Source organism: Ursus maritimus, unplaced genomic scaffold, assembly GCF_017311325.1.
Source record: "Ursus maritimus isolate PB19 unplaced genomic scaffold, ASM1731132v1 scaffold_2, whole genome shotgun sequence".
NCBI lineage: Eukaryota > Metazoa > Chordata > Mammalia > Carnivora > Ursidae > Ursus > Ursus maritimus.
This window is the reverse complement of record NW_024424452.1, coordinates 102402375-102429507: the sequence shown is the minus strand read 5'-3', so window position 1 is coordinate 102429507 and position 27133 is coordinate 102402375. Positions and strand designations below refer to the sequence as shown.

At 55.4% G+C, this 27133-nt stretch overlaps 1 protein-coding gene across 1 annotated transcript in view; it reads right to left on the bottom strand.

Moving 5' to 3' along the window:
* The window catches only part of PPFIA4 (PTPRF interacting protein alpha 4), a 49661-nt gene extending 24315 nt beyond the window's left edge, over positions 1–25346 (bottom strand). Inside the window, exons 1-14 of the mRNA XM_040636480.1 lie at positions 25224–25346; positions 12853–13485; positions 9507–9608; positions 8971–9135; positions 8585–8659; positions 8271–8360; positions 7507–7698; positions 7054–7200; positions 6639–6773; positions 4715–4798; positions 4317–4448; positions 3979–4041; positions 3233–3324; positions 1176–1284 (exon numbers count right to left, since the gene is read on the bottom strand). Of these exons, the coding sequence (XP_040492414.1) occupies positions 1176–1284; positions 3233–3324; positions 3979–4041; positions 4317–4448; positions 4715–4798; positions 6639–6773; positions 7054–7200; positions 7507–7698; positions 8271–8360; positions 8585–8659; positions 8971–9135; positions 9507–9608; positions 12853–13086 (1620 nt within the window). The 5' untranslated portion in view covers positions 13087–13485; positions 25224–25346. The remainder of the gene's footprint in view (positions 1–1175; positions 1285–3232; positions 3325–3978; positions 4042–4316; positions 4449–4714; positions 4799–6638; positions 6774–7053; positions 7201–7506; positions 7699–8270; positions 8361–8584; positions 8660–8970; positions 9136–9506; positions 9609–12852; positions 13486–25223) is intronic.
* Positions 25347–27133: the final 1787 nt, after the last annotated feature.

Sequence of the window (27133 nt, the reverse complement as noted above, 5' to 3'; positions counted from 1 at the left end):
AATAGTACCTACCTACGTTGTAGGTAATCGTGAGAACAGAGTGAGGGCATGCATGGAAAGCACTTAGCATGGCATCTGGCACAAAGTAAGCACTATATAAAGGCTATCCCTTTCTCTGAATACAAACTCTCAGAGTAACTAGATCCAGGGGACAAGAGAAGCCAAGCAGTCCTGTCTGTCTCGTGTCTCCCAGAGTTTCAGCACATCACAGGACCCTGTAGCCAACCCTGAGCGGTGGTGGTCCCAGAAGTCACCCTACAAATCTCTCCAGCAGACAAAGGCCCAGAAGAGGAAAGAAAACAGAAGTGGGCTGAGCAAGCCAGAAGAGCAGGAGGGCCAGGGATAGAGAGGTGCTCTAACCCCATCCTCTAGGACCCAGACCCTCAAGTTCCCGTTAGGGCTCTTTTCCAGTTCCTGGGCACCTGCTGTGTTCTTATCAACAGCAAGAGAAAAGGGTGAGGGGAGAAAGAGATGCCTTCAGACTGTGACCCCATCAGACGAGGGCTTTCCTAAGGGCAGAGATGAAGCCTCCGCGTCAGACTAGGAGTTCCCTCCTTCTCTACCCATGTCTTGTAGTGCTTTAGAGCATGCAGAAGGCCTGGGTTCAGGGCAGAGCATGCTTAACAGTTACAGGGCTAGGACGGAATAAAAGACAAGGTCAGTCCTTTTCTGCCCCTTTCTTTTCCGCTGCCCCTTCTAGCCCCCCAGGCAGTCTCAGCAGGAATGCAAAGCTGCTTCTCAGAAAACTTCAGGTGCCATCTCCAGGGCCACTTAACCCTGCCAACCCTCCCTCCTCTCCCCCATAAACCACAGCTTTTGTTCTAGGAAGCTGTCCAATCCCATCTCACCCCTGCGTCTCCCACTCTGACCACCAGAAACACACGCCTACACCCCCAGGCGCACGTGCACACGCTTCAGTAGGGCCTCAGGGACTGGCTGGCCGCCCGCCAGCCCCGACCACTTGCCCACCAGGAGGCCAAGGCGAGGGGGCACAGCTGTCGCAGCTAACAATGGCCCCAACCCCAGGGCTGCAGCTGTTGTCCACACAGGGGGGACGGGAGGGGGAGGATTTGCACCACACGCCAGCCGTCTGTGAAACTGGAGCCAGGCACGCGGCCGAACTGACCCCACACTCCCTGGGGAGACCCCTCCACACTCACCCCTCCATCCCTCACCTTGGCAGACTCCTCCCGCAGTGCTGAGTAGCGGCGGTGCAGGCCTGAGGGCGCGTGGGTGGTTGTGCTCAGGGAGAGCCGCACGTCCGCTGCGCTGCCCGTGTGCGACCTTGAGTGGTTCAGGGCAGAGAAGACCAGCCCTGAGGACTGAGGGCCCAGCTCCCACCCACTGGGGCCCAAAGAGTTAAGGGATCTTTGGCTTGGCAAAGAGAAGTCTTAGCTGGCAGAAAGCTACTGTAAATGGTTTAAGGGCTGCCGTGTAAACAAGAGATTCGATTTATTCTCTGGTGCCCCAGGGATCAGAATGATCCAGGGGAGAACATTCTAGGAAGCGGCTTTCCATTTAATATAAGAAGCACCTTCGAACGGTAAGATTTGGTTTATGATGCAACTGGTGGCTTTAAAAGAGCTGAGCTCTCCATCAGAGAGGTATTCAAGCAGCGGCGCTCAGGCCATCCAAGAATGGTGCCAGAGAGCTCCTGGCACTGAGGGACTTTGCAAGGGAGGGTCCCTCAAGGTCCTTTTAATCCCGAGGGTCTTTGTTTCTTCATCTTCTCCCCAGCAACTTTCCTTGGGTTTCCCCATAATCTGGACTGAGTTCCTGGCTGAAATTCAACCCAGGCAGACTCCCTTTCCCCAGGAAGCTTCAGGAGGCCCTGACACTCCAGAGACATGGGCTAGAAAAACCACTTAGAGGCCCCCGGGGTTTATTCCAACTCGGAGATTTTAGAATCCCAGTAATGATGCTCTGGAATGTCTGGAAGCCTTCCCTAGTGACACTTCTTCCCTATGATGCCTTCCCAGTTTGGAACCCTTGAGGGGCCCAGGGCAGAGGAACAGGACAAGCCTACAATGGCTAAGGTAGCTGAGGGGAAAGGGGAGTTTCTGCTTATCCCCCTCTTCTCTCCTCCAACTCAGTCCCAGTTCCATGATGGGTCCAGTCTTTCTACGATCAAAGCCAAGAATGCTCAACCATTAAGGAAAGCAAGCAGTGGCAAACAGCTTGGTGTACTCTGAGTCATGGGTCGTGTCCCAAACGATAATTCCTGATGAACTCGAAGGTGGTACTTATGTCTCTACCACCCCAGACACCAACAGGCTTCTCTTCTTCAGGTTCAAGGTCCCTTTCCCTAATGCAAGCCCTACCCCGCCACACACAGATGTGCATAGACACCTTTCCTGTAACCTCTCTTCGGGGAAACTGATCCTTATTACCCCGATATTGTAAGAGCATTACTGAAGGGAACCTCAAAGCCTCCCTTTCGTGAGACTTTGGTTTGGAGAGAAAACAGCCAGCAGCCATGGACCTTGAGGGGCTTCACCTACTAGTATCCTCAATCTTCACCCTGCCTCTCCGGGCAGAGAAGTGGCAGCAGAATTGAGGTCTGAGTTCAATGTCAGTTACTTCACAAAATGTGGAGAAAAATCCAGAAGTTCCCTAAAACATGGACCTAATTCGAGCATTAGGTGAAAAGCACCACTCGCCATCTCTCACAATGTTTTCAGCAAAAGGGAGGTCACAACCATGACGTGACATCTCAACTTCCAACAGTGTGGAAGTTCTGGATGCCTTACTTCAATCTCTCGTGCTGCCTTTCTGCCCACTGCCTGCCATCTGAACCTAGGTGGTCCTTAACTCTCCAACAACCGTCCTCCGGAGCCCTAAAGATGGTGTCTCCAAGGACCTAGACTGAACCAGACACTCTCCATGGGCAAGTCTGTGGGACACAGGTGAGCATGTAACTCAGCAGACCCCTCTCCAGGGCACGTCCTCTGTCAGGGAAGCAGGAAGCGGGGCCTGTGTCCCACGGCACTGGGGAAGGAGCACCCTGTCTTTACTTGCCTCTCTTTACTTGTCCCTCAGGGGACAGGTGCTCCTTCTACACTGCCCAAGTGAGCTAGGTGACTTTGACCAAGTTCTGGGAGCCTCAGTGTCCCACCCTGAATAGGAGGAGGACCCTGAGGTCCTGGGCGGTCTTTTGGCGGGAGGAAGTCTCCTTCCTCAGGGTCCATCTAGGACCCCATCCCAGCACGCCCAGCCTCCCGCGCTCCAGTACCTGGAGTGGACGCCATCCACAAACGGCCCCCCTCGACCCTTCAGCTGGTCCACCTCTTGGCGCAGCTTCTCAATCTCTTCAGACAGGCGGCCCTGTGCCAGGCAGACCCGGGGTGGGGGTGGGGCCAGGGAGGGGCGGAGAGGGGAGAGAGGGACAAAGAGGACAGCAGAGTTGGGGAGAAGCAGAAGAATGTACTGCAAAGTCCAAAGCCAGGGACCCCCGTCCAGGCCCACAGATGATACCAAGAGAAGAGATCCAACTGGAAAGTGAGCAGAAGGGTCGGCAGCGGGCAGGCAGAGGCGCAGGGCCAGGAGAGGGTCTGTCTCGGTCAGGATTCTACCGGACTAGGCCTGCTGAGCCCTCACCACCATGGCAATGGAGGCTGGGCAGCAGAGGGGCGTGGGGCACCCGCCCAGACCTCACAGACATGGCTGAGCCAGGGCCAGTGACGTCCTCGCGGAATCACCAGACTCCTGCGTCACCTGCTTTGAGGCCCCACCAAATCTTCCCCTGGGCCCTGCCTCTGCTGCCCGCCCTACGCCCTATGCTTATGGCCTCCGTTTCTTCTTTACTTTGGGTGGTGACGCATCCACCGTGAGGGCTCTAGCGAGGATCAGCGAAATCACGTCTGTACACAGACTGGCGTGGTGCTGGGTATCAGCGCAGCCGCGAGAAGCACGGGCGTGCCCCCTCCTCACCGCAGGCCCGGCCCTCCCGGGCTGGCGGGGCTGGCGGCTGCTGGGTACCTTGTGACGGTGCTGCTCCTCGATCTGCCGTTGGGAGCTCTCCAGCTCCTGGATCAACGTGTTCTGGGGAGAACAGCCGGCAGCTGGGGACCCCGCCCTGGTTTCTTCCACTCCGTCCCCTCCCTGCCCCACCTCTCCAGGCCAGCCCGCCCCTCCTCACCCCTCCTCGCCCCTCCTGCTCCTCCCTTCTCCAGGCTCCCCAAGTCTGTCCCCCCAGGTCTGCGTCCCAGACACGCCCGGCCCCTGACTAATCTCTCTCGCAACCCGGCTCGTCCCCTCACCCTCGCCCCGCCCCCTCCGGCAGCCCCCACCCCCACCCAGGCCCCCACCCACCGCACCTTCTCCTCCAAGGCTGCCATCCGCTCCTTGAGGTGCAGCTGCAGGCGCTCGTTGGACTCGCTGAGCAGCCGGTCCACGGTGTCTGACAGCCGCTTGTTGTGGTCCTCGTTCATCTTCTCCCGCTGGCGCACCTGCAGAGCCAGCACACCTGGTCCCAGGTCACCCCAGGGCCACCCATTCCCACCTGGTTCCACCCCCCTCACCTGTCCCTTCCTCGTCCGTCCTCCAGGAGCCCCTCTCTCCAGCTCCCCGGACCACCTCCTGTGGCCCCTCTCTGGCTCGGTCTCTGGCCAGGCCCCTCCCAGCTCCCACTCTTCTCAGGCCTGTCCACACGCCATCCTGGGAGGCTGCCCTGGGGACAAGGAGGGGGCCCGAGAGCCCAGCCCGGTGCCCTCACCCTCGCCAGCTCCTGGTTCTTCTCCTCCAGCTGCCCCTCCAGCTGCCGCAGGTGCTCCTCAATGCTGCCGTGCCTTTCTTCAGCCTGGAGGCGGGCACGGGTCAGTGCGGCCCGTAGATCCCCTGCCCTCCTGCTCAGGCCCCGCATCCCACGCACCCTGGGCCAGGGGGCTCTTCGGGGTTCAGGGCCTCAGTGCCAATAAAGCCCAGCCCTCAGCCTCTCACCCGGAAGCAGAACTGCCGCCACCCCTGCCCTTCTTCCCAAGCACTCTCTACTCCCTGCCAGGTGGTCCCCCACCCCCTTCTTCCTGCTCAGGGCCTGCCTTAAAACATCCTGGAGCTGGCAGCTCGGTGGGCTCCACACTTCCAGAAAAAACTCCACTTGAAAGCATGAGCTACCATAAATGTCCTCTACGCCTCCAGGTTAGATGGACATGCACTTAACATGAATGCAAGCCAGGCAGCCTGGGTTCAAATCCCGGCTCCCTCTCTTCCCAGGTGTGATGTTGGGCAAGTTATTGGACCTCCATGTGCCTGAGTTTCCTCAACTGTAAAATATGGAGAATAACAACACCTATGCCCATTGGACCGTTGTGAGGACTACATGAGATAATCCATGGCAAACGCTTAGGACACAACAGACACGCAGCAAATGCCAGCCATGGTTATTACCAGCCCAGACAGAGTGGGCTCCCTTCCACTCGTGCCTCTCCAGGGACGGAGACCCTGTGTCTCCGCCGACAAGCTATTCCAGACTATCACACATCTTACAGTCAGGGAATCCCTCCTCATAGCCCCCCTACTATGACTCATTTGAACATACGAATCACTTTAGCCCATCCCTTCCTGTCAGTTTGGGGAGCTATGAGAGCTGACGGCTCAGCATCCCACACGTGGCTCCCTCTGCTGCACGTCAGCCCTCGGAGCTAGAAAGACCTTAGCCACCGCCAAGTCCAACCCTGTCATCACAGAGGTGATGATATGATCAAAGAGACAATGGCACGAATGCCTGATTAGGGAGGGGGGGTCTTTTCTCAGGTCACGGAACCAGTCGGTGGCAGAAGCAGACTTGGTCCTGGATTGACCGAGCGGCAGCCAGGCTGGAGGCTCCAGCCACGGAGCCCCCCACCTGCCACACTGGCACAGCCGCCAGCCTCCGTCGTCCAGAGCCTCCGGGGCCTGCTGCTTACTCAATGCCGATTTCCTTCTCTCCGCGGGTTGGGGGGAGGGAAGCTATGGTGACACCAAGTGAGGACCCCCTGAAAGCACCCAACCTGCTGCAAACACTCCTAAATTCTCTAGATGAGCCCACCGCATGTCTACGTCCGTGCATTCCCCCAGCTCTTTCAGATCCGACGATGATCTCAGCCTGCCTACCTCTTAGAAATTATTCCTCCATAAAGCTATCCATCAGGTACAAATCTAGTCCCTTTTCTCAATCCTAAAGCTGCAGCCTTCAAGCAACCAGAGTTGGTCCCTAGATCCAGAATGCTTCCCTTTGATAAAGAAAGGTAGGCTCAGCCTACACTCCCACTGCCCCCCCAACTTTGATCAGATCTCTTCTCGGATTTCATCTTTCCAGAGGTGAAAGTCCTAATTTTTCCACTCCAGGCCCCAGCAAACGCTAGTATGAACACAACAGAGTAAATGATCATGGAAACACGTTGCACTGGCACAGTCTCATCTGCTTCTCCATGGACTTCTGCAGCCCTTCTCAGGGACTGTCCCTCCCCTGAGGGGTGATGAGGGCAGGGATTACTTTTCCTACAGACAGACACGGACGCTGTGCTTCCCGGAGTCCTGCAGTGAGAGGCAGTTCCCTGGCTCCCAGCCCTGCACGCCTCCCACTCTCTGCACTCACTGCCTGGCTCATAAGAGCTCGGCAAGCGGAAACAGGCAGATCCCCGGGCCCCGGGCCCACTCGCCTTGGTGAGGGCTGCAATCCTCTGAGCCAGCTCAGCCTCCACCTCCGGCAGCGTCTCGGCCTTGCGCATTGTCTGCTGCAGCTTCTGCTCTGCCACCTCCAGCAGCTCCTGCAGGTGCCGGGCCTTCTCCTCACACTGGCACCATGGGGGGCAGCGAAGAGTCAACCGGGAGCCCCGAAGCCTCCCCCAGCCCCTGGCCCCGCCTCAGGAGAGAGCAGGTGACAGGCCAGAGGAGCAAAGGACAACCTGGTTCTTGGCTGCCCACCAGGCATGGCTTCCTTTTCCCAAGGTGACCTGCAGGACCCTCCCCCTCCCCCCGGGGGCTCCTGGGCCATGGAGGGAAGGTTCCAGCACCATCATCAGGACCTCCAGGGTCAAGTACAACTCCTGCCCCCACACCAGTGGGAAAAGTTACCTGGCGGTGCAAGGACTCCTTATTGGCCAGCTCATTCTCCAGTTTGTCATTGAGGTCATGGATGGAGGTGGCCTCGCGCTGTGCAGCCAGGTAGCGCTTCTCGAGTGTTGTGATTCTCTCCTCCATGTCTTCCTTCTGGGCCAGAGCCTAGGGCGGGAGAGGAGGGGACGGGAAGGAAGGGCATTAGCTTCTCCCTGCCCCCATCCTGCCTGCACCTCCCCACCAATGCCTGGCTGCCTGTATTCTCCCCATGCCTCCCTGCCGGTTTAGGACCTTAACCCAGCCCTCCCGCTACTCCTCCCCACAGTGGACCCCACCCAACGTTCAGTCTTAAACTCCCCAGGCCGGGCCTGGCCCTCCCTCTACACCTAGGGCATCCTAGCAGCTGCCCTCCGGAGTGCTGAATGCCCGCACGCTGCAGCCAGATGGGGGCAGGCCGGGGCCCTAGCTCACCTCCCGGAGGTCCCGCTGATGCTTGCTGCTCAGCTCCTCCGACTTGATGAGGTCCCGGCGGGCCGTGCCCAGGTCCTCCTCAAGCTCGGTCACTGTTGCCGTCAGGGTGACCAGTCGCTCCCGAGCCTGGCTCAACTCAAAGTTCTGCTTCTCCAGGAGCTCCTGCAGCTCCTCTACCCGGCCCGTGTCATCCTCCAGGGACAGTGAGCCATCCGTCAGTCATCGGGGCCCAGGGCAGCCCGCTCCCCTGGCCCACCCCAGGGACGGCACCCCCAGAGCACATCACAGCTCTGCCTCCAATCTCAGTGCACACCTCCAGCTCCACCATCCTTCCTCTGGGCCCCAGGAGCTCACTCCAGACAGTGACCAAACAAAACACCCTTGCTCTCCTGCGTTTCTTTTGAAAAACAGTAGTTTCTAGTTTTACCTGCTGTCTCAGAATCTTGTAACCCAGGAAGGGGTATGACTAGGGGAACAAAGGCTCAGGGAGAGAGAAGGGATCTTGCCTGACGCTGACACACAAGGCAGATGGCGCCTAACGATTCGAGGGGACAACGTATTATGTGCCTAGCAGCGGTACGCACACAAAATCTATTGATTTCTTCACAGGTGGGGTGGGGGGAAGAAGGAAAGAGACATGGGAATATTGGAAAAAGCCCCAAATTTCATTCCAGAATTTGCTCTCCTGAACAAATTCAGGGCGGGGCCCTCACGCCCCATCTGGGGGCCGCCCTGCCCCTGCCATGCAGTTCCCCATGACCTACCTTCCACAGGCGCTTTGGTCCCAGCTCCACCGTCCCCTCCTCCTCTGCCACTCCATCCCGAACCCCTGCCCCCTGCTGCAGGGCAGACACCTGTAAGGCACAGACCCCAGGGCAGTGAGTCAAAGAGAGGAGAAATTCCTGTGTATTCCAGACCCTTCTGAGTCCCCTGCCTCGTCCCAGCCTCGCGTTGGCTAGTGGTCTCCAGCCATGACCGCGGAAGAAATCCAATGCGGAACAGAGTGGGGCAAAGCCGTGAACCCGCCTCGGCTACTAGGAGCTGCCGTCGGCCGGCGGAGGGTGGACGGGCAGCTCACCTGCTGGTGGGCCCCTGCCAGTTGCTCTTCCAAGGTGGTAACTCGCTCCAGGGCCGCTCGGAGCCGCTCCCGCACCTGCTCGAGGCAAGGAGAGATGGAGGAAGACACAGGGACCCCACAGGACTCAGGCTGCAGGAGCCTGGGCTTGACCTACCAGCATTGGGCATGAGGCAAAGAGAGGGACCTGCCAAGAGGCACATCTCCGAGAGGGAACCTAACAGGGGGACCTGGAAATTAGGCCGCTGGGAGGAGGGGCCAGTTGAGAAGCTAGAGGGCAGTTTCCCCTCAACACGGGGTGCAGAAATTGCAGACGAAGGACACACGGAGGCTCCGGGGAGGCGAGGCTGGATGGTGGGGTGGGCCCGGCGGCGGGCCAGGCCGGCTACCTTCTCATCCAGGGCCTTGTGGTGCTCAAACAGCGACTTGAGGGCCTTCAGCACCTCCACCTCACTGGAGACCCCCGAAGGCGACTGGGCCTGGCGCTTCACCACAGTCATCCGCAGCGACCGCTCGTGGCGGGACACCAGGCACTCCAGATGTTCCAGAAGCAACTGGCAGGGCGTGGGGCAGGGCAAGAGGGAGGGCTGTGAGCACGTGCCCGGGGGCTAGACGTGTCCACATGACCACCGAGGAGACGTGAGTAGGGCTGTGTGCACCTTTGTTCAAATGTTGAAATGCTTCATGTTGGTAAACAGCTGCTGCCTGATTGAATACCTTCCCCAAGCCAGCTGCCCTGGCCTCTGTCCCAGGACCCCGACCTTCCCATGGCCACCCCACCTACGGGTGAAAAACCCGTAGTATCCACCCCAGAACACAAGAGAGGAAGAGATCAGCACAGGGCCAGGGGTGTGCCTGGCCCTGACCACACCCTTGATCAGGGGGTTCACCACGCAACACACACAAACCAGGTCACCCCACTTACCCTTGTGTTATTCCGTTCTGCTTTCAGCTCTGATATCTCTTCTTCCCTTTCTAGAAGCTGCTCCCGACACATGCTCAGCTCCCGGGTCAAGGTGGCAAATTCCTGAAAACCCCCAAGGCCCCTGAGTGCTCAGGGATTTGCCCCCTAACCAGTGTCCTACATGCCCACATCAGTGGTGGGATCTTCTCACCCATCCCTTACTCCCGGCACCTGCGCCCAGAAAAATCCCCATGCCTCCATATTGCAGGGCGATAAACCACAGCTAACATGTGCACCCCCAGAGGGGCCCCGTCTCTGGGTCCTCCACGCACTCCAAGTATGTGTTAGGGTACGAGGGGACTGAGGTGGAAACAAGAGTGAGAACGTCACCGAATCTGCTCTGCAACCCCTTCCCCCTCCAGCCAACAACATAACCTGATTATATCTTTCCACCTAGTTTGTACTTCTGTTTAATGACATTATCCTTGAGAAACAGATGGAGGGGAGTCTCACCTCTGGTTTGGCATGGTGAGGTCCCAACAGAGACTGGTGGATATTAGACAAAGAAGAGAGGAGGCTTTGAAGCGAGTGCCCCAGGGAGCTCCCACCCACACCCACCCCAGGGCTTTGCAAGCTACAGGTGGCTGGTGAAATAAGGGGACTGAAATAAGGACCCATGTATGTGGGAGCAAGAGAGCCTGAAGACCTGCCCGGTCAGCCATGCGGCTTTAGCCTACAACCCAGGGATCCCCGCTTCCTTAGTCTAGGGCTGCCTCCTGGTGCCTGAGACCAGGGCACTCGCTCTGGCCTTACCGTGTACCCATGTTCCAAGTGTCCCTTCCAGGAACTCTGTTTCCACACTGTCAAGCCCAGACACGCGGACACACCTTTCCAGCCCACCATCTCAGTCAGGACAAGCATACAAGCGTGAGAGGCTACCCCACGGTTCCAGGTCCATCGTATCCTATTTATCCAAGCAGACATCACCTCATTTCAGAAAAGTTTTCAGAGAGGTGGCCCCAACTCTGTGGATGCCCAGGGTCTGGGAGTGACTGAACCGTGGCTGCAGCCCTCTCGAACTGAAGCCTCCTTCATCCACCAAGGATTCATGACTGAAGGAAGAATTCCAGAGCAATCCCCTCTTATCACTCCAGATCAGGCAACAGGGGACAAGAAGGGTTGTGGGAAGGGGCCAAGGGACCCAGGGGTGCCAGAGCCTGAGAAGCCTCAGACCTCTAACCCTGTTCCTTGATTATTGCCTTTCTGTCAAGGCCATGGCCAAAAGTGGCCAAACATGTCACACCCAGAAAGCCGGCTCTGGCCCCAGTGCTGCTCCACTCCTCAGTTCATACACACACACACACACACACACACACACACACACACACACCATGCACACCCACTCACACACATTCACTCTCACACATGCACCATGCACACTCACATTCACTCACACACACACACACACACACCCATACATACTTCTACCCAGAGACAGGACTCCGCACGCCCCTGGCCCCACGTCATGACGCCATCACCAAAGCACCGGTGCTCTCTTCCCCCCACTCCCTGGGATCCACCTCCCCAAGACACCTGCCTCCTCCCCAACTCTAGCCCGTCTGACACACTGCTGCCAGGACAATCTCCCAAAGCAGGCGCTGTCCACAACATTGACTAGAAGCTTCTTATCCTGGTTTTCAAGTTTCTCTCTCACGGTTCCTTTTCACATGCCCCAAGACCTGGTCAACCTGGGTCACCTGCTGTGTCCAATCACCAGCAAGCCGACCTGATTCCACACCTTTGCTCAATGGGCTACCTCCCCCTGGAAAGCCCAACCCTCTGTCACCACCTGATGAAATCACATCTATCTTTCAAAGCCTGTCTCAAAGAATGCACCTCCTTGGGACATTTCTGGACTCCCTGGTGGAAGACTGTCTCCCTCCTCTGAATACTGCCTGGAACAGCACTCAACAGCACCAGCTTAGGGGCCCATCATTCAACCACAAGTACGGTGAGCACCGACCACGTGCCGGATCCTGTGCTGCTCCCTGGGGACACAGTGACAAGAAACACATAATCCCTGTCTTCCTACAGCTCCCAGTGTGGGGCTGGAATCCAATCCCAGCTCTGTCCCATTAGCTGTGTGACCTTGGCCAAGTCACCTAGTCTCCTCTTTGAAGCTCCATCTATAAAATAGAAATAGAGGCCTCCCTCCCGTCTTGCTACAATGACCAAATGACCCAGTGTATGGAAAGCACTTAGCACAAGTCCACCAAAGGCAGCGACTTTTACCACCGATGCTGTTTTAACAACCTTTGGGACTGCTCTTCTCTTCCCCTGCCTGGTCTTCTTCCAGTCACTTGGCTTTTTATCTATCTCCTTTCTAGTCTGTGAGCCCCAGGGGCAGGGCCTGGCTCCTCTAATCCCCGGCTTATTCAGGGCCTCCTGAACCCCATTCTGTAACAGGGCTCCATATCCTTTTCGAGAAAGCATCATGAGACTCCGCCCCCACCACTTCTGAGCCCTGGGCAGGAGATTTCCACAGCCCACCTGGGTTCACCCTGATTCTTCTCCCCACGCGTGAGGAAAGGGCGTGGAGCTGAGTCTGGAGCCGTGTGGCTCCTCACGGCTGCCTCCCCAAGTCCCAGCAGCAGCCCCCACACACACACACACAGCTGGGCAACTGGCTAATCTCCTCAAGCATCAGCTTCATCATTTGTAAAATAGAGATGATGGTGGCAATAGGAGCAACTTCATAGCTGTGAGCATTTAGTGAGGTAAACTGCACACAAAGTGCTTAGTACACAGAAAACACGCCAAAATGGCGACCATCAGTGCTGGCAGGAGTGTTGTTGATCAAGGAGCACAAGACAGGTGTCAAGATACCTAGCTTCTAGATTCAGCTCTGCCTAGAATTTTCTGTGCGATGCCTCTTGTTTTTTCCATCGTGCAATAGGAGGTGGAGGACGAGATGATCTCTAAGGCTCCTCCATTTCCACCTGATTCCCCACCCACCACCTCCAAGAATAGGGCACTGATGAGGCGCAGGCAAGGCGGTGCCACCAGTCTAGGGTGCCACCTGCTGGCCACATGGGCTCACTGCAGTTGGCTGCTATGGCTGGGTTTTCTTCCTGCATCAAATTCCATCCATCGCTCCAGGTAAAGCCAATTCCAGGCTGAGGCGCTTGGCAGGGACTGGGAAAGGATTTATGTAGGGAGGTGAGGGAAAGTTAAAGGCTCTGTGAATTCCATTTGTTGATATGCAAATAGATGCAGGTACGCTGAGGGCCCAGAGTACAGCAGGGCTGCTGGGCTAGGGGAGAACCAGAACCAGGGGAGGAGGGTGGTGCCAACGATCTGGCCTTACCTGGGGGAGGGCGGAGTTAAGGTGGCGCTGGAGCTGGTCCCGCTCATGCAGGGCATCCTGGAGCCGGCTCTGTGTGGCTGCCAAGGTGTCCTGACTCTCCCGAAGGGACTCCAGCAACTTCTCCCGCTCATCCAGCATGTTCACCATCAGCTGCTCAAAGTTGGCGTCAGCATCGGCGCCATGGGGGGGGCTCAGGGGGTCCCCCTCATTGATTGTGGGCATCACCTCACACATGGTGGGGGTGGGCAGGGCCTTCTCAGCGTCGGGGGACAGGGGAGGAGTTCACAGGGTTGGCACCTCCAGGGGGACCCAGTGCCTGGGTCTCAGAGCAGGCTGCGCCAGGCGAGTGGATAGGTGGGTGGGGGCTTCTCCCATGGCATCAGTTGCTCTTGCTCTGAAAGGGGCCTGGTGCCCGGAGCGCCCCTGTGGAATGGAGCCAGAGGGCCTGGCTTAACCTCTCAGGGCTGGGGCTGGGTGCCCTGTGTCCCCAGACAAGCGGGCAGCAGCCGAGTGTGGCCATGACAGGCAGACAGAGCAGGGCTGGAAGAGGGCCTTTTGCTTAGGCTGAGTGCTGGAGCCTGGCCGAGTCCCAGCTGGGTCTAGCGACACCCATTGTTTCTGGAGGGCAGTGGTCTGTGGAAGAAGAGGCTGCCGTGAGGACCAGCTGAGTAGAGAAGGGCATCCAGGGGTGGGGGTGGGGGGGGGACAGCAGACAGGACCTGGACCAGAAGGTGGGGGAGGAGAGGGAGGTGTTGGCGCATGCCCCTTCTCCAGGCTTACTCACTCAGATGGCGCCTTCCTTACTTCTCCCAAGGAATGCACATGCCCGCTGCCTGCCATAGCCTCTGCCTCCAGCTCTCCCCACCCCCAGCTGTCAGAAGTGCAGCCGCAGTGGAGTGGTTCCCCACCCACGTGGCTCACTGGCCAAATATAGAAATGATTCAGTCAGTGGCAAGGGAGCAGCCAGCAGGCTGCCCAGAGTCCCCCTGAGACCCAGGGGTGGGAAAGTGGGGGGAGGGGGGAAGAGGGTCTCTGCCCCCACTATAGCCTTCTCCCCTGCACTTAGGCCAAGGTAAGCACAGAAAGGGTTAAAGGGCTCTTTGTGGGTGTGAGTCCACACAGGGTGGACTATTAGGGTCATAGGAAACAGGGGCAGGGTGCCTCCTACCCTGGCCACTGACACAGTCTGGTTCCTTGGAAAGGCATGGGCTGGGCACTGGGGTGGCAGACAGCCCTGACCTGCTCCATGCCCATCATTTGGAAAAGAGGCTCTGGCTCAGGTCATCCCCACTCCTGAAACCTGGCAGAGAGCAAGCTTCCATGCTGAATTCATGGCCCACCACCTCTGTGTTAGAGCAGGAACTGAATGACGTGAAGGAACCCAGGGTCATGTGGGGGGTACGGGGTGTCATTCTCCTGATGTGTGCGGGCCCCTGCTCATGGCTGGGAATCTTCTCCTTCTGTGTAACTGCCCATTGCTGGCACTGCCAGGCGTCCGCAGCCAGGGCGGTTAGCATTTGCACAGCCTGGTTCCAGTGACGCCTTGAGGCTGGCACCGGGAAGCCCAGTGGTCAGAGCAAAGGAAGGTGTGCTGAGGAAGGTGCCTGCAGCTGGGGATTGGTCTGCCCACCCTCGGCTTCCAGCCCCCCTGCCCACTGCTAGAAGGCACCACTTTAATCAGTTTTCAGAGGAAGCTGTCTCCAGAGCTCCTGCTGCATGAGAAACAATGCGAGGCAGCCAGCACAGCCATGGGCACACAGGAGACGCCCCATAAACAGTGCTTCCCTCCCTTCCCTCCTCTTCCCACTTGGGAGACACAGGGACAGCGTCTCGGCCACCCCTCAGGTGGCCGACCGGGCAACAGGCAGACTGGGACGGTCAGAGAGAGGACAGAAGGTATCAGGACCCAAGGTGAGAAGTCAGACACTGGGCAGCCCCCAGCCTGTGGCGGGGCTGAGCCCAACAGGGGAGCCAGAGAAGGGCCAAGCCTCTTCTACCTGAACCTGCCTGTCATGCCCCCCAGCCAGCCCCCCACCAAGTACTCAGGATCTAGGCAGACATGCGAGCAGCAGAGGGAGGCTGAGGAGGAATGTGGGCCTGGATCGGACACAAGCTAGAGCACCAGCTTGAGTACTCCTGAGCTCACCCCCACAGCCCTTCCCAGAGGGCTCAGGAGTTCGGGCCGGCACAGGGGTATGCCCACACACACAGACAGGCAGATACAGAAACCTGGGGACCTGGGACATACACGTGTGGCCACAGACATGCTCCCAGACACAGACTGGACACAGACACTAACCCAGGGGATCCTTTCCCCAAGCTGGACAGCCACGGTGGAGGGCAGGGTCCCAGGAAACGACAGAGGTGAAAAGGAGCACCCTGGTCTGTACTCTCCCTACCTCAACATCCCCGCCCCAGAGAGCAGCTGGGAGTGGACAGAAGGGGCTGCCGCCCCAGTCTTGCCAGGACTGACAACTCGCTGATGCTGATACCAGCAATTCCTCCAATTCTCCCGCCCACTGTGCCCAGGACCCTTCACCCTGAATGCTCCGATCTGTGAGGCTGAAAGCCACGATGCCCCCCCACCACCACCCCAGACCTCTCCAAGCTCACCAGCGGCTGGGCCCTCACCCCACCCCAAGAAAATAATGAGAGAGCAGGAGTGAAGGGCAGCCTGGGGAAGGGGCCCCTTGTGGCAGAATCTGTCCTTTGGAGAAGAGTATAGTGGTCTCAGGAGCGCAGGCGCCTGGGAGCAGCCTCAGCCCCACAGATCCCCAGGCATCCCGCAGTGTGGTAGGGAGGAAGGAGCCCAGAGCTGGGACTTTGGACACCGAGGCTGCAGTTCTGCCACAGATCTGCTGGATGACCTTGGGCTTGTCACCACCTACTGAGAGCTCTGCTGTCAGATGGAACCCACGACCCTTGTTTTGCCCACCCTCGCGCGAAGCGATCACAGACAAACAGAGCCTGGAAAAGCAGAAAGCAGCACGGATTAGAGCGCCGTGTGACTGACCATCAGAGGTGGGCAAAGGCAGGCCTGCGGGAGGGGTGGTTCTAGCTCCTTACAGGGAAGGGCTTGGGAAGTTCTCAGGAAGGGAGAACAGACCTCAGGCTGCCCGCTGGGATGTGCTAGCTATTTGGTCCAACTTGGCTTCCCCAAATCCTCCTGGTCATTCTGGCAACGGAGAAGCCGGCCGCCACTGGCCCTTTCCCAGCCTCCCTCCCGGCCAAGTGCCAGGTAGCCACTCCGCTTCCCCTAGTGAGGTGGCATCGTGGACAGCAGGTTGAGGACGAGCCCAGAGGGCACTGCCGGGCAGATGCCCCGAGATGGCTGTCCGGCACCCCCCGCCCTGGCCCCGCTGATGCAGCAGGGAGAGCAGAAGGGAGCTCTAGGGCAGCCACGCTGGGACACCTGGCTCCTCCTGGCTCCGGGGCCGGCTTTAAATAGCGCAATTATCATCTCAGCCTAACAGAAGCCTCCTCGACTCCTGCACAATTTCTAAGTAACACTCCTAGGTCCTGATTCCGAGGCGACAGCTACCAGCCCCCAAAGTGAGCATTTGAGGGGCTTTGCCAGTGAGGAGTGTGGGCAGGCTGTGAAACAGAGGGAGAGGGCTCCAGAGAGAGCAGGCGTGAGGGTGTATGTGCATGAGGGGGGGTGTGCCAGACCCACACCAGGTGTCTGGATTTCTAAACACAGAAGAGGCAAATCTGAGGCCTCTCTAGCTTCTCAAAAGTCACCCCCTCTCTTCCCCACAAGCAGGAGGGTTGTGCACTTGGGTCTGATGCCCTGGCCAGCCACACACATGCACGCACACACATGCACACACACGGCCTGGCTCCCCACTGCCCTACCAGATGGCAGGCACGCCCCACCTTGGTGAAGGAGCTCGTCGAGGGCACAGCCGGCAGCCCTGTGGAGGCCAAAGGGCCAGGGCAAAGCCGGCTGGTGCCGCGCTCAAGTGAATGGGCCATGAGCTAGGCAAAGAGGGGGCCTCAGGGTGGAAGCCCCCCGGAGCGAAGAGGTAAGAGAGGAAGGCCATGCCCCCAGGAGACCAGAGGAAGATAGGTGGTCCTCCAGGAAAATCATACCAATTATGAGAGCAGCTCTGACTTACTGGGTATTTACCCCATGCCAGGCGCTGTGTGGCCGGTCGTCATATATTCACTTACTTTAATCCTCACAACGCCTTGCAAGGAAGACACAATTCTTCCCACTCCGCAGATGTGAGGACTGGGTCTCAGAGTCAGGTACCCGAGTCTACACAGCTGTGAAGAGGAAGAACTAGGATTCCATCCCAGTCTGTCTGACTCCAAGGAGGGGACAGGAGTTGAGAAAGGGGAAGAAAGGCTATGACTCGTTCACGATTTCTCGCCCTCGTCCAAGGGCATGGCAGCCTAGGGACAGCTCGTCTCGGCCTTCTCCACCTGTCCCCCCTGGGGAAAGCCGCCATGCTCCCGAGGTGGCCGCTTCCCCACCGGAAGTGACCCATGTCCAAGGCCCCATCCACCATCCACCCAAATCTCTCCCCCAACCCCATCCCCCCTAGGTCTCCAATCTGAGTTGTGAGCAGTCTCCTGAGTCCTACACACCACACCACACTCTCGCAGGAACTGCAGAAACAGCTAGCCCTCAGTTCCCCTCCCCCTGCGGAGTTTTCGGGTAGTACCCTCCCAGGGCAATGACATCCAGCTGCCCACCTCTCCTTCCCTCTAACCCAGAATCTTCTCCTCTTCCCCTGTCCCTCTCCCTGTTCAGCCCACCACCCCAAAAAGCCTTGCCCTCACTCTTCCTCTCCTCCGAGAGCCCAGTGAGCCTCCTCCCCTGCTCCCCCTACGCTGTTCACTGTCATGCTCCTAGGCTCACTATTGTTCACCCAGCCTGCCTCAGTCTCCCCTTCCATGTCAGCCTAAGGAACTTCCGATCACCCTTCTAAGCCCACCTCAAACACTACTTCGTCCATGGAGCCTTTTCTGATTCCCCCCTAGGTAAGCTTGATCCTTCCACAGACCCAGCAAAGCCCTTTACTCCTACCTCTCTCTGTGACACATCATCTCATCTGAAGACTCGGGGGTGAGAACCGTGTCCTACTTCTTTCTGGACGCTCCAACACAGGGTCATGACATCCGTGGAACTAAACTGACACGAGTGACCGGGTCGTTTCTGGGGAGACCATCCCTGCCCAAGTGCAAAGAAGAGGAACTCCAAAATAGTAAAAATGGGCTCAAGGCCTGGGAATAGGTTCATTTATCTTGCCTTCTGAAAATTAAAGCTTCTCGAGAGCAAGACAGGGGCCACTCGTGCTTTGCAAGGCAGACTCTGGAGCAAGCTGATGGGTCTGAATGCTGGCTCCTCCACTGACCACTCATGTGACTCTCTGAGCCTCAGTGTCTCCTCTGTGAAATGGGGATGATAGCAATGTCCACCTCACACAGCCGATTTGAGGATCGCTGGAGTTAATGTACACAGAGGGCTGGGATCACGGCCCAGGGCTCAGCAGTAACTCTTAGCACCTTAGGCTCTTAAGGCACCTCAAGGCCAGGCCCACTCTGAACACAGTAAGAAAACTAAAAATCCAAATTAGCTACGGGAAGCCATTGCCAGAGAAAAACTCTTGGAAAAGCTCTCCTGACAGTTTCTCCCATCTGCACAAATCCCTTCAAAAGTACCCACTTCTCCCGGCCCCCAGAAAGACCAGCAGTGAGACTTTATCTCTCTGGGCTTCGGGTTCCCAGATCTGGAAGATGAAAGTCATAACACACAACACGCTCTAGTGATGTTCTCAGTGGTCAGGAGGGTCAAAGGAGATAAGACAGAAACTGATATGAAGAGTACAATATGCTACCCAAGGGCCCGTGGGCACCGATGGCCACCCAGGCCCTCCACGTCCTCATGCCGGCACATTCAGGTAGGCACAGGGAGCGAGGTCTCTATCCAACGGTCTCCCCGGGCCTGTCTCTGTGAAGTCCATCTCCCCAGCTGCTCCCCAAAAGTTAGGTATGGACCACTCCTTCCCGAGACATGGCCTCCCACTTGGGTAAGCATACGACTTACTGTCCAAACCAGGCCCTTCCTGAGAATGAATGGAGGCACTGGGAACAATCACACCAGGACACAGGTGTAAACTGAGGCACACCTGGCTGTATGGTCACCCTCATTATCACCACCCCAGGGGGACTGACGTCAAAGGCCAGTGGGGAAAGGAGGACTGGACGTCTCTTCTAATACTTTCTCTTCTAAAATACCCAAAAGTAGAGCCATGACAACTACCTCTCTAAATGAAGATGGGAGGGGCGCCTGGGTGGCTCAGTCAGTGAAGCATCTGCCTTCAGCTCAGGTCATGATCCCAGGGTCCTCTCCGAGGACAGCCTGCTTCTCCCCCTGACCCTCCCCTGAGCACTCGTTCTCTCTGTCAAATAAGTAAATAAAATCTTTTTTAAAAAACAAAGAAAACAGGATTTGCAGGCTGAGAGAGTACCTTTGGGGGCCGATTCCATGACACAGAGGGGAGGCAAGTGCAAAGGGCTCTGAACTCCCTTTTCTTAATTTAATCTCATCAGTTCCAAATCTGTCAATGTTTCTGGACATCTGATTAAGGCTTCATCTGTATAAAAGCATTCCAAGTCTAAAAAGCATTTTAAGTACCGTCTGCAGAAGGCCCCTGTTAAATAAACACCTGTTCCCTCAGAGTCAGCACGTCAGTGCCACAGGGCGATGAGCCTGAGAAGGCTGCACGGGGGACTCTGGGGGCCCCCTGACTCCTTCCCACATCTTAAAGGTCTCCCAGAGATCATATACCTGCATCAGCCAAGACGAAGGCTACACCCCTGAACACAGCACATGGCTTTGGCCGAACTTCCCTCATTAAGTTCAGTAACCCTAGCCGACCTCTGCCAATCAGAGCCATTGAGTAACACTCATATATGTCCTTAAAGATTGTTTGCAAAAGAAGAAACAAAGTAATAAATGTGGCATATTTGGACAATAAAAATCTTACAAAACTAGGGGTCCAAAACTGTAGGCCATATATGGTTCTTCTGGCAATGAAAAAAAAAGCTCAGAAGTCTCTGCATTAGATCAGCCCATAGATTAGGGAGCTGTCACATAGCAGAAAACAGAGCTGCCCGGGTGGGGAGGGGGGCATCAGGAACACTACAGGGAAGTGCTATCAGGTGCCAGGGCACGAAAGGTCCAGAGTCCTCAGAACTGCATCATAATGTGTGTGTACATGGTCACAAAAGGGTGTGTGGGGGGGTGGTCATGAAAGAGAGAGAGAGTGGGGGGGACATGGGCAGCCATGCCACAGAGTGGAAGAGTAGAGTCATGAGAGTGTGTGGTGTGTATGGATGGCTGTGAGAGAGTGCATGTAGTGAGACTATGGTCATGAGAACGGGTCCTGAGAGCGTGTGCATGGACAGTGAGTGGGTATGTACGCATAACGGCAGGACAGATTGTATGTGGTCATATGTCAAGGGCTCCTGATGTAGGTCTATGGTCATGCCAATGTGTTGTGCATGTACAGTCATGAGAGTGACAGCGTGTGGTTATGTAAGCACGTGCACCTGGGAGTCACGAAATCGTGCGTGCTCATAAGAGTGCGTGGGCTCCATGAGAGCTTCTGCGTGTGTGCGCGATCATGAAAGCAGATACCGCTGGTCATGAAAGAGGGTGTGTGTATGTGTGGTCTTGAACCTGTGTGAGAATGTGTGAGAGAGAGAAGAGGGAGATATGGGGATGATAATGAGAGAATGAAAATCCCCTGGGGCACCTGGGTGGCTCAGTCGGTGAAGCGTCTGCCTTCAGCTCAGGTCGTGATCCCAGGATCCTGGGATCGAGTCCCATATCGGGCTCCCTGCTCAGTGGGGAGCCTGCTTCTCCCTCTCCCTCTGCTCCTCCCCTCACTGGTGTGCTCTTTCTCTCTTCCTCTCAAATAAATAAATAAAATCTTTAAAAAAAAAAAAAAAAAGAATGAACATCCCATTTGTTCCAGGTGCTCTGCCCTGAACAAGAGCCAAACATTTTGGGTACTCCGCAGTGGGCCTGGTGTGAGCTGAGGTCAAGACACTGTGCCCAGCCCACCCTTCTCCTTACTGCCACCCATGAGGTCTGCACTGCAGGGTCTTCCAAGCCCAGGGCTCCCTGCGCATTAGAGACAGTGGTGGTCACCCCCTGGATCTCCCAGCACGTCACTCCTCATAAAACAGCCCAGGCCAAGGTCCTGGCCTGGTCCCCCTTCCTGAGCCCTCCACTCTCAGCATCCTCCAAGCCAGACAAAGGAGAGTCCTTTTCTGAAGCGGCTGCCAAGGACCCCTACCATCGACTGCCCACCCCACCCCATCCCCTTACCTAGAACGGCACATTCCTACTTGGAAGGACCTCCTCCGAGGTCACGTAGGCCAACCTCCCCCACAGCGTGGGAGCTCCTTCCACACCTCCCTGACAGCTCCATCTTTATTTGATTATCCTTCAGGAATAGGAGCTCACTACTAACTGAGGAAGCTCTCGTTGTCCTAAGGAAACTTCTTCTTCAACTGAAAGGAAACCTCTCTCCCCTTTGAAGTGACAGTTACCTATCTGAAGACAGTGGCCATGAAGTCACATGGGCAGCATATTTTACCTACGAGAAGTCAACTATCTTGGGTGAGCAAAATAAGCAATGAAAGCCTCTAATGCAAACCAGCTATTTCATCTGACACTTAACTACAAAATTGTACTGTACGTAAGTACTCTGTAAAATCACTGTACACATTATATAATTAATATATAATGTATACGCTCTCTGTATATTACCATTTTGTTCAGCATCAGAAGCATACACCATGCTTTATGGGAGGTTTAGGGATTTGCACTTTACCTATAGCCTATAGAATCTAATTCTCCCACTGAATGTAACACCACCGTACTGGGTCCCCAGAGGCTTCTCTGCTCCAGGTTAAATATTTCGAATTGCAAGGAGGCCCTGCTTCACTGAGTCCAGGGAATAAGAAGACAGACCTCTGCGATTCAATCCAACAATTAACCTATTGGTAGATCTCCATGAAGCCGATGCTGAGCTAAGAGTTGTTATGGATACAAAAGGTACATAAGATATGCTGTCAGCCCTCAAAAAGTTTAGTCTACTTGAAAGAACACCGACAGAGTGGTCCCCCCATCCATAGCCTCATTTTCTGTGATCTCGGGTCCCAGCGGTCAACCACTGATGGAAGCAGACGATCCTCCTTCTGTCATCACAAGGTCAATAGTAGCCTAACACTTCATCACAGTGCCTACGTCATTCCTACTTCATCTCATCATGTAGCCATTTTATCATTTGCATCATCACAAGAAGAAGGGTGAGGACAGTAAGATATTTAGAGAGAGAGACCACATTCCCAAAACTTTTTTTAACAGTAAATTGTTGTAACTGTTCCTTTTAATTATCAGTTATTGTTGCTCATCTCTTCCTGGGATGAACTTACAGATTAAACTATCATAGGTGTGTAGCCTGGGGAAAAAATCGAGTATATCTAGGATTCGGTACTATCTGTGGTTTCAGGCATCCGCTGAGGGTCTTGGAATGTATCCCCTGAGAAAAGAGGGACTACTCTACGCACGTAATGGTTCGAAAGCAACAGGGAGTAGCACGTGACCAAATATCCAGTCTCTGGCACCGCCTGGGGGTCAGCCCCAAGCACCACTTGGAGGAGGACCAACTGAATTAACCAGTGGCAGTTTCCCCTCCAGCTCTCTCAGAATGAAGCAGCCCCAGTCAAGGCCTCTCAGCCCGATAGGCAAGAAGCTGCTCTGTGTTAGAGCTTGACTTCACTCGAGGGAATAGAAGACACTTGAGGGGGGCGGGGGTCTGCAGCCCCCAACCAAGGCTCTCTGAAAGCCAAGCAATGAGCTGGGCAGCAGTCATGTTTCCTGTGTGATTGGAGAGCCATTGCCAAGGAGAAGAGAGCAGTCCTCAAGCTCTGCCCAGCCCTGGAGTTTCACACCGTGCTAGCTCAGAGCTCCTTCTCCCACTATTCCCCGCCCCCCCCCACTGGTCCTGCCCCCATGGCATTCTCAGTTCCCGCAGGCCCCTCCCAGCACAACAAAGACTGAGGGTCCCCTAGGAGCTGCCCCTCTCACCACAGCCCATTCCAGTACTTTTGACTCCACTGGCCATCCGAAGTGCCACGCTCCTGTGAGCCAGCACCGTATGCCCTCCGGAGCTAATTATAGGTCAGTGAGCTAGCAGGCCAGAGGGGGGACAGATGGTGACTTCATGTGGCTGCAATACACACCACCCCTCCCCCTGACCTCCCCTCCATTTCTCCTGATCCCATACTTGGGACCTAGACTCTGAGGCAGCTTTCACTCTTGTGGTCCTCCCTGATCCTTACCAGCTCCTCTCCCAGACACACATGCCACATGCAACTCTATGCCAATCAGAAGCCACACCTTGCTTCTACAGCAACCCATCCAAGGGCCCACAGCCCCAGGGGAGAGTATCCCTGGCATAAAAAGGCCTCAGCTAGTGCGTCCACATCCTAAAGACCCCTGACCCCCAGCTCCCCGGCCCTACTGAGCCTTCAACCCTCACTCCTCCTCCTCTCCCCAGCTCTCACCCTGCTATCCTCAGAGGCTCTGAAAGGACCCACTGAAGTCCCTGATGACTCTTGCCAACTCTAAGATTCCAGCAATCAACTCAGAAAAGAGACCCAGGAGCCTGGTTGCCTGCCCTGCCCTGCCCCTCCAATCCCTCCTTACCACCCAACAGCCAGACCTCATATACTCCACAGTTTTGACATCATGACATGCTCATCAGCACACACCCAGATACCCCTGGACAAAGTTTCACTTCATACCCCCATCCCCCACACTCTTCTCTCTTCCAGAGAGGGCATCTCCCACTGTGCCGGGTGTCCAGGGCATTCTTGGCCCCCAATAATCATTGTGCTATTCATCATCTCATTATTTTGAGATGCAGCCTTCTCAGGCATCAGGACAAAGTCCTAGAAAATAGCCAAGGGAAATCATTCAAACTCATTCCTTTTGCTAAAGCAGCTTCTCTTGGGACTACCTGGCCAGTTAACAGTGGTAGGGAGTGGATGGGTTGGAATTCAGTTCAGACAGCTGTTTGAAAGCACGTGGACAGGGCTCTGCTTTTTTAATAATCTAATAGCAATGAAACAAAATCGGGGGCAGGGGCTGTTAAGAGAGTGCCTACTGTATACCTTTCAGCAGCTCCATGGCCCTAAATTGTCTTCAGAAGACCCAGCACATAGTATAGTGCTTGGCATACAGTAGGTGCCCAATAAATGTTTGCTGGGTATGGAGCAAAGTACTAGGAATCAGTTCCAACACTCCCAGAAAGACTGAGGGAAGTCCCTGAAACCTAGCTGCTGGAAGGGCCCCTTAAGCTCCCACCAGGAGGGGATCTCCATGCTACGCAGAGCCTCCTCCTTAACCACTTGCTCACCACGAAGAACAACAGAACAGCAGCCCCAACTCCCATATCCCTCTAATGGATACTACCAGCATACTTCTTCTCAAAGGTGACATCAGCACCTAGTGGCACCTTGTCCTGGATCCCTCCTCCTTCTCAAAGAAAACCATCCACACCACATTTCCAAGTCCTCCAACCCGACCTCTCTCTTCCCACCCACCATCAAACCCTGCAGGATCTACACAGGAAAACACCCCTACTGCGTGGTCCAAAGTCAACTCCCCACTCTCACCCTCCCAGTTCAGGAATCTATTCCAGCCCTCTTTTCCGGTTGCGCCCACTCTCACCCCCACCCCCACCAGACCTCGGGTTGGCGGCTCCATCCATCCCATCGCCCTGGCACTGCGGAGACGGGGGCATTTTTCTGGCACAGCCTGAGACTGGCAATTCAAGGAACAGAGAGTTAGCGATATCAAGAAGGGGTGTTAGTAGCAACGCGGGAAGGATTAAGACCCCCCGGTAAGCGCGAAGACCTCAGCACCTGTGCCCAAATGAGCGGAGCTGGCCCAGGAGCGGAGCTGGGCCAGGAGCTAAGAGGTGCTTTTTCTCTGACTCTCCAGGATGGGAAATGGGGGCGCAGTCCATCCAGCTCCCACAGGGAGACTTGCCAACTCAGCCCCCCTCTTCCGAGACCGATGGAGCTGAGGGCGAACTCCACGCCCTCCCGCAAACTGGGCATCGCCCCCCATTCTCACCCCCAAGGGCACAGGGCACTGCAAAGGCCTGCGAGGTGCGGCGTAGGGAGCAGTATCTGTGCCAGCCGGAGACGACACATCCGGAGTAAAACTGGGCTGTTTTCCAAGGCGCGTTAGACAGAGACCCCCTCCCCAAACTGGAGGGCAGCTGGAGGTAGGAAAAAAAGGCATCCTTTTCCCACCCCAGGTTCTGGACGCTCACCTGCCTGCAGTCGTCGAAAGCCGACTCAGCTCCGAAGCGGAAGGGAGCCGCCCCCGACCCGGGGAACCCGACACGTCCTAGGGAGCAGAGCAAGCGCTGAGGTAGCAAGCCTCCGCCAGCGCCTTAGCGCCCCGCCTCAAAGTCCCGCCCCTCCCTCCCCGGAAGGCCTCTGGCCCCACCCCCAAGGGCGGGGCCTGGTCGGCTCCCTCAAGGCCACGCCCCCAACCCGGCACGTGACAAGAGTCACTTCGCTACTGCGCGCCATCTTGGCTTGGCCTGGAGAGTCCCTCTGAGGTGATGAAGAACCATTTTACCCAAGACGACTACAGTGTCGGAGCTCAGCGGCGCCCTCTCGCCTTCCCAGTGAGGCGCAGCACGCATTCTGTCCGTCCATTTGAACTCCATCCTTGTTCCCCATCTAACCCCCTGCTCCCTAAATTGGCCTCAGTCCTGGCCATGTTGCCAATGGTTTGTCACCTTTCACACCTGCTCTCTTGCACCCATTACTCTTCTTTTGGTCGCATCTATTTCTAAAGTGGAGAATCTCGAAATCCAGATACATTTCCATAGTGTACGCTTTAGTGAATTGTATTGCTCGCCTGAATTCAGGCCCCTGGCTGTGCTAACACTGTTACTAGAATATGAAATGTTTGTTATATATACATAGTATGAAGACAAGTCTCAATGCCAAATTCCTGACTGACAAATTTTAGTGCAATCTCTCCATTTTCCTGAATTGCTCCTTACCCTGTCCCGTGTGCCTATTAATTGCATCTTTCCCGTCTGATTTGTGAAGTGTCATCACAGTGCCTACTCCATCCTTTACGATACCCAGTAAGTGCTGCTACAAGTGCGAAGAATTTTTATATACACACAATGTGTACACATTTATAAATATACACACATGTTCTGTATCTTCTGCAACAAACGCTGTATGTCATTGAGATTGGTGGCATATACCTTTTTTTTCTTCCTCCCAATATATTCACCAATTGGCTTAGTTTCCTGTATCTTCAGTAGAAGGCAGGAAAATTTGAGTAATTCTGGTTTATTATGAGGGTGAGAAATGAAGCTAAATTTGTGTTATTTTGTTTGTCTGACCCTGAGAGCAAAATCAAGAGATGTATTTTTAAAAGTGAAAATTACAGAGCAGTTTTTACAAAAGTAATCCAGAAAGTTCCAACTCTTCTCCAGGTGGTTTGGGGTTCTTCAAAAGGAAATCTCTGAGACACTTCACACATCCTTTCACTAAAATGAATCATCCTAGAAAAGGCAACTCAATCAATGCAGAGGGAAGGCTAAAGCCATGATAACACACTTTACCAAGTGTCTGTCAATATCATGCTAAGAACAACTGAGACGATACCTAATATTATATCTATCATCATCATAAAGTTTAATATAAAAACTTAGAAGTTGAGTCAGAACACAATTATTAAACCAAATTAATTTCCCTCCCCTTTTAAAGGTTACCTCCCACATGGGGGAGGACAATGATCCACCAGAATAATTCCCTTTTGCTTCATAGCATCTCCAGTCCAGGGAAACAGAACTCTGTGCTTCTCTCCTTCTGCCTCAAAGAAGCAACGTTTGCTTGTGGGGGTGAAAGGTACTTATTGTCCAAGGTGCTTAGTGTCCTTGGGTTCTTTTGCTTTTTACCATTTACATGCCCAAATTCTGATTTTTGCTGACCCAGGCTCACTTTCCATGTGAACAGCTTCTAGTACCACCCTCAGTGTAGAATAACATTTAACCGTTGGCAGCAGTATTAAGCAGATGCTTCCTAAGAATATCCTTTAAATAGCAGGGGTTAGGGAGGATGATTAAGGAAAAAAACCACACACTAATTTAACAGTTTGGTTTGTGATAATAACTGCCCCCACAAGATTTTCATGTTTTAAGAATATTGT